The sequence below is a fragment of the Lepidochelys kempii genome, chromosome 6 (genome assembly GCF_965140285.1).
Source record: "Lepidochelys kempii isolate rLepKem1 chromosome 6, rLepKem1.hap1, whole genome shotgun sequence".
In the NCBI taxonomy this organism is placed as follows: Eukaryota; Metazoa; Chordata; order Testudines; family Cheloniidae; genus Lepidochelys; species Lepidochelys kempii.
In genome coordinates, this window is record NC_136385.1 from 42,953,925 (window position 1) to 42,966,038 (window position 12,114).

At 36.7% G+C, this 12,114-nt stretch overlaps 1 protein-coding gene across 9 annotated transcripts in view; it reads left to right on the forward strand.

Moving 5' to 3' along the window:
• IMMP1L (inner mitochondrial membrane peptidase subunit 1) overlaps window positions 1-12,114 on the forward strand; it is a 73,757-nt gene that overhangs the window by 31,567 nt on the left and 30,076 nt on the right. For all 9 annotated transcript variants that reach the window (XR_012159369.2, XR_012159371.2, XR_012159368.1 and 6 more), the window contains 3 exons: window positions 8,096-8,229; window positions 8,899-8,987; window positions 10,032-10,158. Coding sequence is in view for 1 of the 9 variants with exons in the window: in XM_073347775.1 (XP_073203876.1) it covers window positions 8,125-8,229; window positions 8,899-8,987; window positions 10,032-10,158 (321 nt within the window). In the remaining 8 variants the exon portion in view is untranslated. The remainder of the gene's footprint in view (window positions 1-8,095; window positions 8,230-8,898; window positions 8,988-10,031; window positions 10,159-12,114) is intronic.

Below are 12,114 nucleotides of genomic sequence, written 5' to 3' on the forward strand. Positions count from 1 at the left end.
AATCAAGTGAATACCTTATCTTCAACAAAGTCCAATATATAGTGTTATGGAGGAAGACACAAGCTCCGGAATATACATAGTCATTAGTGCAATGCTGTATGTGGTGGAGTAGGGTTGTTTAGGGATTCTATTTTACCCCTAGAAGGCAATTGAACAATGAGAATTGTTCCAAATACTGAAATCTTAATATGATGATGCAAGTTTGTAAGATCAGATCCATTCTCATGTGAGCCAGTAGTCCTTACTCATATGAGTAGTTCCATCTACTCCAAAGGATTGCTTTAAATGAGTAAGGGCTTGCAGTATTAGACTTCTTGAAGTCACCTGAAGATGGAGTTGTGCTGCAAGGAAGGGTGAAAGAGTTGATAAAGAGGAACAGACAGCAAATCCTCCAAGATCTGCAAGTTTTGGGGGCTGAAACCTGTATGAGTCTGGATTTGAGTACAGTAGAGTCAAACCCTGTCCCCTATCTCAGTGGAAAGACCTGTTGAAAACTTAATGAAGAGAATATCAGTTTTCCTTCCCTTCGTTTCCACTAGTGGGCTCTTCTGTGAGAGAGGACTGCCTGCTCATTATTTCGTAATCTTGCTTACTAAAGAAATCAGTGGATCAGGAGAAAAATCTATTTATCTCTTTTATTCTTGGAAGGAGTAACTAAACAGTACAGCTCTTCTATGTAACAAGGTATTCTAGGTATTCTCTTTAATTTGATGAGTGATAAGTTTTTTTAAAAAAGTATCCATATTTTATATAGGACATATTTTCCCATTAAATATGATGCACTACTTTTCAGTTTTCCCAGCTCTTCTAGATCATGTAACATTAGGATCTCCTAAAGGAGCCGGAGTCTGAAAAAAAGTTTTTACACAAATTAAAATGATAGCCAGAATGTGGATAAACACTTGACCTGAATGTAATTAATAGACAGTTCAATTTTCCTTCTGTTTTCATTAATGTACCTTGATTTAAAAAAAAGTCTAGCGTAATTTTTGTGAAAAATCACTGATGTGAGTTGTGATGTTACACTATGATACCTGGCCTACATACCTAAAGTCAACCTAGCTACATCCCTCTGTGAATAATTCACACCCTTAGAGATGTAGTTAAGCTGACCTAAGCCCTGTTGTAGATACTGTTGACCTAGCTCTAGGGAGTGGATTTACTACAGCAACAGAAAAACACTCATTGCTGGAGTAAGTATCTACACTACAAGAGCTACAGCAGCATAGCTGCAGTGTTGCAGTTGTGCCACTGTAGTGTGGACAAACCCTGAGAAGAAAGGTGGGTAGTATTCTCTGTAGTCAGGAAAAATTGATAATTTATCTCAGTCTATAGGTAGTATATGATTCATTTACAATAGAAGGAGATATATAGATTTTTTTAATCATAAAAATATGATCAAACATTTTTACCATAATCCATAAAGCCTGTTTTAGGGAAATTATATTTAATTTAACTGTATTTTATTGGCTGCTTCTTTATGTGCTTTCTGCCTTTAAAGTATTGGCACAAAATGTTAAACATTCGTTTTACATAATGCCATTGGTTATAGGGAGATGATAAATATGTCTATTGATTTCCTAATTTTATTATGTACATAGGCAATTGTAATCCAAGATTACAGCAAACAAGATGTTAATTTCTAGACATAATCTATGTACTTTTCACTTAGAATGTGACTGTTACAGAAGCAAAGAATAAAAAAGGAATATCATTTGTGCTATCCTCACAGGAGCTGTCAATAAAAGATGTAATAGGGGATTTAGGAATCTGGAAATGGCCAGCTAATTTATGTGAATCTATTTTATTTCAGCTAGAAAGACCAAGCTCTGTTTCGTCTGTACTGCATATTGCAGAGCACAGGCTGTCTATAGAAAACCAGGCGGCTGCATATGGATAGTCCCTTGATATCATTCACTTGCTGTGTAATCTTATTATGCAAAGTTCTAATCTTCACCTAGAATGAATGCCTCTGGGTCAGAATATAGTCATATCAGGGTTTTTGAGGTCATGTTTTGTGATCCTTAGCTTATTCTTCTAAGTAGGGTTGGGATTTAAAGGGTATTCCCGAGACACTAGCAGAGATAGACAGCAGAACCTGCTGCCTTTTTGGAAGACAAGACCAACATGAGGTCCTGGTAGGATTAAACTTGATTTGTAGCTGTAGGATTTTTTAACAGATGTATTATTGGACAGGGAATAGGGGGCCACCAGCACAGCGAAATTGGATCACAATTGGCATTCTCAGGGAGTCCGCTGGCTGCTAAAACAGCAGCTGCATGTGGATTTGACTTCTTTCAGGTGAAGCGACTTCCAGTCATTTGGAAAGGATGGGATGAAAAGGAACCTTGGTGATAATTTTGATGTCTGCAAGATTTAGTACCAATGTAATGGGATTATCGGTAACACCTTCACTGCAGAAAAAGCCACCTGGTGCTATAACTGGCAGCAACTGAGAACTAATCCTTTCCCATCTCTTGGATGTCATTCATGAAGCTCAAAGTGATTTCTGTCCTGCTAGCTGTGATTCATTTTATAAACAAAAAAGTCAGGTGACAAAGACATAGAATATGTAAGAAAAATGAGCAGACGATATTAGTAATTGCATTTTGTTTTCTTTGTTGCAGAATATAAACTATGCTGTTCTTATCAAATATTTATCGTGTAGAATACAATTTAATGTGGATGTGTAACTTTTTCCATCAACCTCCTTTTTTCAGCTTAAAAACTAAGAGTCAGAGTTCTGCAATAAGTACATAGCAATATCTGGAATTAGTCATAAAATATTAACAGTATTGTATGCTAATATTTGTGTGATTAGAATGTTGATACGGCAAATGCATTAAGCTGTCAATGGGTCTCTTCTTGAATGTTTAAATTTTGGTTTTAATCATGAATATTGCTTTTATGTTTACATCTGCTGTAGTTGCCTGCTGTCAAGACAATGTATTGACTAATATGGCACCTGAAGATGCTAAGATATTAATCTTTTTATAATTAATAAAATGCTATTTAAGTGTGCTGATGAATCATTTTTTCCAGGGAAATGTACATTACATGATCTTACTAATGTGCAAGAGCACAACAATAGTAGTATTAGTGCCAGGTTTATTTTAAAGAAGTTAATGAACCATGAGTTTTTGTAGTTGATTGGATTATGCTGTAAATGTGTCATGTATCATCGAAATAAGATTTCATTGAAGGCTTACTGTTTAAACTGAAAACTTTGTTTTGGGATTTTAATTATTTTGTTATTCTTTAATATATTACTCAATAAAATAGTGAAGGGAACTGTATGAAATTATCCCATTAATTGTAAAAAAAAAACAACAACTATGAATAACTATGTCTGAACTATGTTACCACTGTTGTGACATTAATTATCTTAAATACTTATAGCAGTCAAGTGATTTCCGCGTCTTTATAACGAATATCTGATGTCCTGAATATTTCACTATAATTTACTGTTCCTCTCTTACACTGTATGTGAAATAGGAGTAATAATCTCTCTCTACTTCCTGGGGTAGTGGAGTGAGATTTCACTTAAATCTTGTGAAGTGCAGAGAATTATTAAGGCCAGTCAGTAAAACAATTGGGAACAGGACTTGAGACCTCTTGGCTTGCTGTACATTTCCCTTGGTTAGGGGGCAATTTTATAATGGCTGTTGCCGCAGTAGGTAGAGCAATCACCATTTTACCAGATTCTTTATTTCCTTGAAAACTTCAGAGTGTTGCTGGTCAATTGAGGTATCCAGGGGATGATGGAGTTTAGTAGGTATGTTCTTTACAAGCTTTGAGAATAAATTTACTGCATGTGTTTGGTATGGTACGCTATCAAGTATGTAATAGCTTGGTGAAATAAAAACAAGTTTCTTCTCAGATCAGGGAAGTGACACTTGTGATTTTTAATTATTGGAAGTTGCTGGCCCAGCCAGTAGCCCCACAGTAGAACTTTGTGTTTCTCTCCAAGAGACCCATGTTTTCTTAATGAGAAGTCTTTCTCTACCAGTTCCGTTTGAAAATAAATTCTACACCATTTATCAGTCAGGAAGGGGGTACAACACAGTGGCTCTTTTTTTACTCTCTTGCTTTTGCTCTTATCACTATTATGTGCTTCTGTTTCCCACAGTGTTAAAGTTAAATATTTTTATATTTAATGTAGTGCAACCAAAAATTCTTTAATTTATAAAATTAGGATTTACCTTTTTCTTGTGGACCATCCACAAGTAGCTGAAGTCTTTCTGCTGTATTAATATAATCAAATATTAACATGATGTTTCAGAATTAGATCAGTCTGAAGTCTAATAACACTAGGGTATTTTTGTAAGGCTTTTATGTTGACTTCTGGCTGAGGCAGCCTCTCTAGCAATTACTGTAGGAGATAAATATTGCTATTGCAACTTTTGCTAGAAATGTTGAGGCCATTAATTCACACTTGTCATATGACTCTAATCGATCTGCCACCACTCAGTCTTCCTTTTATCACCTTAAAAACATTTCTAGGCTAACAGCCTTTCTCTCTGTGGAATCAAGGCTTTAGTACATACTTTTAAATATTCTAGGTTGATTAAGGCCGAGTCACTTTTCTGGGTCTCCAGAATAACTCTTAATGAAATTGCAATTAGTTCAAAATGGAGTGGTTCAAGTATCAGTTTACAGAACGTCTTCTGTAAATACTGTGTTCTAGACATTGCATGCACCAAGTTGGGCAAATAATTGATGTTAAGATTTTGCTAGATGATCGACAAGGTTTTTCATGATTTGATTCCTTTATACATTAGTGAATTTCTACCCTTTTATACACTATCTTGGCCACTAGTTATGACAAAGTTTTTGTTGGTAATTTCACCATATGACTGAAATCTTTTTGATTACATTCTGTTTCACTGTTGTGAAATTTGTTACCTGGCTATATTAAGTATACTAAATCATTGCTCATTTAAGTTTCCCATGATGGTGATCTTTGATATGAAAGGTGTTAAGCAAATGCTTTTGGAATAAGAAAGTACAAGAAAAAAAATTAAAAATATTTTTATAGATATTATTCTGCTTTTTATTTATCTTTACAAGTAAATACTAAATACAAAGCAAATCTAGATTGTAGTTCTATCTTTATTCAAGTAAAAAAAACCCCATTGATTTCGATGGGAGTTTTGCTCAAATAAAATACACCGTGTTTAACCCTATGTTAATGTAATCCTATGTTTCCCCATTTAAAATTGTGTCATAAAATACAGAAGTGAAGATTTATACATCAGTGTTAACAAAGCCCGAATGCAGATAGATAATATTTTTTATTTCTTTATTTTATCAAACATGTAGCATAATATTTTGGTTTGGTTTTTTTTTTACATTAATGCAGTATAACAGAGGGGGAGAAATCCTGGCCCGACTGAAGTCAATGGTAAAACTCCCACTGTCTTTAAAGGGCCAGGATTTCATCCAAAATGTGGAGGTTCATTGAGTTAACGTTCCTATAGAAGCCTCTATTTCTTGGTTTTTAAAATAAATTTATCTGTGGAACCGTCACACTGCATTATCTTAATATTTTAAAGTCTGTTTCCTTGATAATTTTGGGAGTGGGAAAGAGGGGGGTGGGAAAGAAATGTACATGTTATCATAATTACATTTCAATAGTTTTAATTAGTCTTAAAAGTTGGCACTTTCTCTCCTGGTTTGACTAGAATTTTCTTGCAAGGCTGGGTCAACAGAGCAGCAGAATGTTTGTTTATATAGTGTTGTCTATATTTTGGTAAACTAGAATTATAGAAATTTAAGGTGTTGATCAGTATAGGCTTTCTTATTTTCTTAAATAGGAGCTCTGTGGAAAACTGAGAATTTAGATATTACTGTATTGAACAATGCACCAAAAAATAAGGACACACCCAAAAACTTCAGGATTCTCAATTTTTTTTCATATCCACAATTTTCTTATTTTTCCTGGTGTCTAAATAAAGCCTTGTTAACAAGTGTGGGGTGCTTTTTTCCAGTCAGATTGATGCATTCTCCCTCATATTAGGTCTAGTCATGAAAACCCTTACTCATGTGAATGGTCCCTCTGGGTGTGTGTACACAGCAAAAAACAAAAACAAAACTGTGGCAGTGAGTCTCAGAGCCTGTATACGGACTTGGGCTTGCACTGTGAAACTGCAAGTAACAGCGTAGGCATTCCCACTTAGACTGGAGCTCAGGATCTGAGATCTGTCCCCCTTGCCAGGTTTCAGAGCCCAAGCTCTAGTGCAAGTCTATAGACCCAGGCTCTGAGACCTGCTGCCACAGGTGGTTTTTTGCAGTGCAGTGTACCCACTGAAGTCACCTTTAAAGGACAGATTGATTACTGCAGTTTCCTGTGGTGAATTAGGCCATAAATGTTTGTCATTGCTAACAAAAACAATTCTCTCTTTGGTTGTGAAGTGTTTCTTATTAAAACTAAAATGTAATGTCAGCACTTGAAAAAGAACTGTGGTTAAGATACAATCTCTTTATTTGATTAAAATAATCACATAAGTATTATGTAAATATACTATCATAAACTTACAGACTGCTTTTAAAACATAAAATCAGACCCATTCCCTGTTTCAAAGACCTTACAGTCTAAAGTTCCGAACTCTTGTTTTGACTTCAGATCTGAGGGCACCAATTGCTTCTCAAGAGGTACTCATCACCTTGTAGGATGGGGCCCTAAGAAGTTACACAAGACATAGATGTCCTTCAGTAAGGTGGTAGAAACTATTTCATGGTAGCCAACATGAAGATCATTTTAGCTGAGAAATAAGCATTTTATAGTAAAAGTTAGCTGTTAGGTCCTGATCCAACAAAGAATTTAAGCATGTGCGTAAATGCTTTGCTGGATTGTGAAAAATGCCACTTAAACACACCACTAATTTTAATAAAGTGAATACATATATCCTCTCTCTGATATATTGGTACTCTCTTATATCCTAAGTTCATTCTATGTGGTGGATGCCACCTGTATGGATGACTGGGTGAGTCCTCATCTGCTAGTAATCCAAGTGACAGCGAATCCAGAAGCAGAGATTTTTATGACCAGTACCACCACCTCCTCTCCTGACTTGCAGGCTTCCCCAGTTCTCACTGAAAGAAGCTGGTTCATCTCTGCTGAGGCACCATCTTCCTTCCAGGTTTCAGTGGAGCTTCAGAAAATGGACCAGAGTAGAACAAAACAAACTCCTTCCCAGAAAAATGATAGCTGAAAATGTCCCTTCTATGTGCTTCTCCTCTGCAGTCTTTGGCAGTGAGTCCATTCCATCCCAGACATAAAACAAGAAATACTGTATTCTCAAATCTTTTAGCTGGGGTAGTGTGTGAAGAGAGAGCTGGTCTTTAGCTTATGCAGAACTCAAATCATTCAGGCTTTTTAGATCAGAACAAACACCTTGAATTGCATCATGGCAGCCTCTTGGGTCAGGTATTATGTTCTCTGTGGGCTGCCACTTCTGCACCAGCTGAAGTTTATAAGTGGTTTTCAGGTGTAGCCCCAAATGAAGTGCTTTGCTGTAGTCTAGTATCCAGGTGAGAGGCAAAAAATAACTGTGCCAAGTTCCACATCTGAAAGGAATGATCACAACCTTCCATTTAAGTACAGATAGAAAATATACTTTTGACCAGTGATATCTGGACATCCAGCAAGAAAGCCCAGCTGCAAACTTGTGTAACAAAAGCCCCCAGCCCAGGGAGAAGACATTTTCTGCCATTTCCTGCTATTAGTTCCCCATGCCTAAACCACTTTCCCTTATTTCAGCTGCCCACTAGTTCTCATCCAAACCATTTCAGTTACATGCTGGGCATGTCAGTCAACTGTACTTTCTTCATCCAGTGAAATAGTCATAGAGCTGTGTATTAGCCACACACTGTTGGGATTATAGTTCAAACAGCACACTATTCGAAACCACAAGTGCTGTTCATCTCAGTGAGTTAATATTTCCATTATTTCTAATAATTTGCTCCTTGTCTTCTCATTAATCTGAAATATTACATATGACTGCCGTTTTAAAAACCGAACACATTGAGCAACTGTGACTTTTTTTTTTAAAGTGTATTGACTAATTATGTATCTTTTATTAATATACTTTAGGGCCAGCTGCACAACAGTAACTCTGTGCTATGCTTCGAGATGTCATGGGAAAAACCTTTCGACTTCTGGGGTATACCATTCAATATGGCTGCATAGCACACTGTGCCTTTGAGTACCTTGGAGGAATTGTTGTGGTAATTTACATTTTCATGCTAATAAGGATAATGCATTTAATCAGAACTTTATTATAATAGTGGAAAGTTTTAATATTATCAGCAGTTTAACATCATGCTTCATTTCTTCAGTTAAAGGCATTGAGCACCTTGCAGAAAGCTGGGACCACAAATAGCTCTTTAAAAAAGCATTTTTTCCCAATCCTGTTTTTAGCTCTACCAGCACTAAATCTAGTAAACCTGGCACCCCAGAAATTGGTGGTAGTTGATGATGGTGTAGAGCTACTGTCACAACTTCTTTGCCACTCCCCCTCATAATGGCTGAGGAAAGGAGCTAGGCGAGAGGACCCTGCAGATCCTCCCCACAACTTCCTGATGATCTTTGGCTGCTGTAAGGGCCTTTTGGGATTGTTGGCAGCTGGTGCAGCATAGAGCGATCTTGTTGGAGATCAGAGTAGACTGATGCACAATGTGTTGATATTTCCATAACACTTAAGTTGTGGGAGCTCAAAGGGAACCTTTATACATTCCCTTTTCAAATGTGTCTTGTACTCCTTGGCTACAGCTAAGGATCTAGTCTATTGTTTTCCCCCAAATTATAGCTTTTTGGTGACTTATTTGCAAATAATCTCTTAAGTATTATACAAGTTAAAATATTTTTCAAATAGTAATTTTTGTTTAAATTTACAGTGTTCTGGACCTTCAATGGAACCAACAATTCAAAATTCTGACATTGTCTTTTCGGAGAATCTTAGCCGCCATTTTTATTGCATTCAGAAGTATGTTGCTTTGTTTAGTTTTCTAAAGTTTGTCATGATAATGATTATTGCTCTGTCCATTGCCTTTCCAGTGTATTCCCTCTAGCAACTCACGGTCTCTTGTCTTTTTTCCTGTTTTCATCTTCTTTTAATTGTTTTTTGTAAGTGCCAGTCTCATTTCACTTTATCTCTAGAAGGGAAGACAGATTAAAAGTTTTGCTTTTAGTCACACGATACAAGATTACTTCACTCAGAGTTCTCCTGGGACGTAGTGCATGTCACTTTTGGAATTTTGGCCAAAAGATTGAAAATCCCTTGTGTCCTTCCAACCACGTTTCTCAGACGAACATCACACTGAATAAGACTTCCTATTTTTCATTTATCTTGTCCTATATGGTGAGCTGCTAGTATTGTTATTGCTGCTAGTATTCCAGGCAGGAAGTTAGGGGAGAGATTCTCACCGGAAATGATGAAAGTACCATTTATTATATTGTCCCTATGCCACCTTATTATTTTATGGAGCATGCATATGTACATAGTGGTCATCAGCCACATAAAAAACAAGGCCCTTGCTCTGACTATTGTAGTTTACAATCTAATGCATGCAACTAAGGGACAATAGGGTAAACAGAAGTAATGTAGGGGATAACAGACTCTTGGAAATAGACATCGTAAGGTTTCCTGAAAGAAGAGGGTTTTGCAGAGGATTTGAAGAAGGTTGGTGTATACAAGAAACTTGAGGCTGATCTGTGTATAGTAGGCAGCAAACACACTGATGTAAATGGCTTTTACTTGTTCAGGGCATCGTCAGATGACGATCAGCTGTATTTTTGTTGTTGTTCAAGTAGTATACTTTGAATTTCTTCAAATGTGCTTTTTAAAACATATATAGAATAATTGGTCCTTTTAGCTGAGTTGTCATGGGAAAAAATGGAAATTATAGGCAGTGGTTCTCAATAAGAAATACATATTTTTTTCAATTCAATGACTATTAATTATTAGTTGTATATATATTCATCCAAAGAGTGTTCTGTATTGACATTTCTTTACAATTTGTTCCCCCAGAGGTGATATTGTAATTGCAAAAAGCCCAAATGACCCAAAATCAAATATCTGTAAAAGAGTAATTGGCTTGGAAGGAGACAAAGTCTGTATAAGCAGTCCTTCAGATTTCCGTAAGAGTCACAGTTACGTAAGTATAACTTCCTATTTTGTAAATCATATCCAGGATTACTTAATATGCAGTCAACATTATTAAAGTAGAAGCTGCTACTTCATATTTAAATACTGATAATTCTTGACAATGTGTAGCTGACTTTTCTTATGAAATTTGATTCTTAATGTGCATTCTTGTTCACTGTATGTCAGACAGTCTTCACAATGGTTCTTGAGTCCTAAAAAATGAAATGCTAGAACTGCCAGGCCCAGCTCCCCACTGTGAAAGGAGAGATGGCGGCTCGGTAACCTTGGTGGAACCCTGGTGGGACCGAGGGGGACTCCCTCAACCTGGGTCTCAGCTGCAGGTTACTGAGCTGCCACCTCTCCTTCCAGAGTGGGCCCAGAAGTGGAAGAGTTGGAAGAGGCAGCATGAAGAGATGTTATTTCTGCCTCATCCACCTCTTCCACTTCCAGGCCCACTTCAGAAGGAGAGGTGGCTGTTTCTTTCTCCTTCTGGAGTGAGGAGCAGGCTCAGAAGTACTGGAATGCTATTCCAGCTCCTCCAAAAAGGGCTGGAACATTGTTCCTGAGCATTCCAGCGTAATTTGAGTGGTGGTCCTCCATATCTATAGCAACTGGAGGGAGACCAGATCTTTATTCTGTTCTTTGCTTGGAACTGCCTTTCTGGAAGAACTTTACAGAATTTTCTGCCTCCAAATGTACAGATGGCAGACTCAAGGACTCTCTTTTATAGCAGAGCTTTTCTCAGTATTTGAAAATAACTTCGACTAAATTTCACACTGGTTTCTCATTGGCTTCAAGGAGTTTCGTTGCAAAACTACTAATTTTTTTTTCCATTTAGTTTTCTGAGGAAGCACTTTGTCTTAACCCTCTGTCTGAGACAGCAACAGGAAGCAGAAGGGCAAGAAATGTTCCCTCTTGCTTACACCATTTCCCGACTAGCATGTTCTCCTAGGAAATCCTTAAACTTCATTGCAAGGCTCGGCTGTAAATAATTTGAGTTGAATAGCACTTTAAAACTTTTATCTCACTAGTGTCCATAGCTGAAAAATACTATCATTCTGGAATATTCTTCTTGGAGGGCAGTCCAAAGCTTGGACTCAGAGCAAAGATTTGGTCTGCCTTCAGTTCCTATGGAGACCGGAACACTCACTGAAAAGACTGTCTCTCTGATGTTTTTATAAAGAAAATTCCAGGTAAGACACCATTCTCGTTTATCCCATAAATTATTAGTGAACAATGTTTTCTGAGACTAAGGACTTGATCCTGTGATGTGATTAGGAAACTCAACTGCCACTGAAGATAGATCTCAAAAGTAGTTAATAGTTTACCTAAGACTTTTTTATGTTACATATTATACATTAATATATTCGGTCTTTTAAAATTTATCCTGGTAAGTGTACTATACTTTGGTACCTCTCAGTTTGTTGTATTAGGCTATGTGCGTATGTAGTATGTATTGTATGTATATTGTATTAGGCTATGATTGAATATACAATCAGTACATTCACTCATAAACTCTTTAATGAGCAAAGACTATTAATCATGTTGAATATATGTTGTATTTGTTAGACTGCCAAATTCATTTCACAAGAAAATTTTAATATAACCTTACAGTATTTTAATAATTCACAATAAATAGTCCAATGTGATGGTGTTTTTATTTTTATTAAAATGTACTGCTTTTTCTCCTTTTATGGGGGCAGGCTTTGCAACACTTAACCTTCTTTTTGGCTAAACTGTTTGTAAGCCTGTTGGTGGTGGGGAGTCATGACACATTGAGTGACTTGCGAAGCAAGAAATACTAAGGATTGAGCAAATTAGTCTCTTCCCCCCTCCCTTTCTTGGATTCTGGTGTCCACCAACTAATAGCTAGATGTTATAGTAAGCTTACTCAGTTAGTAGAGACACTAGTCTGATACCAGTAGAATCTGTGCAGCATATTTATCACAGTTGCTTCTAGGAGGCT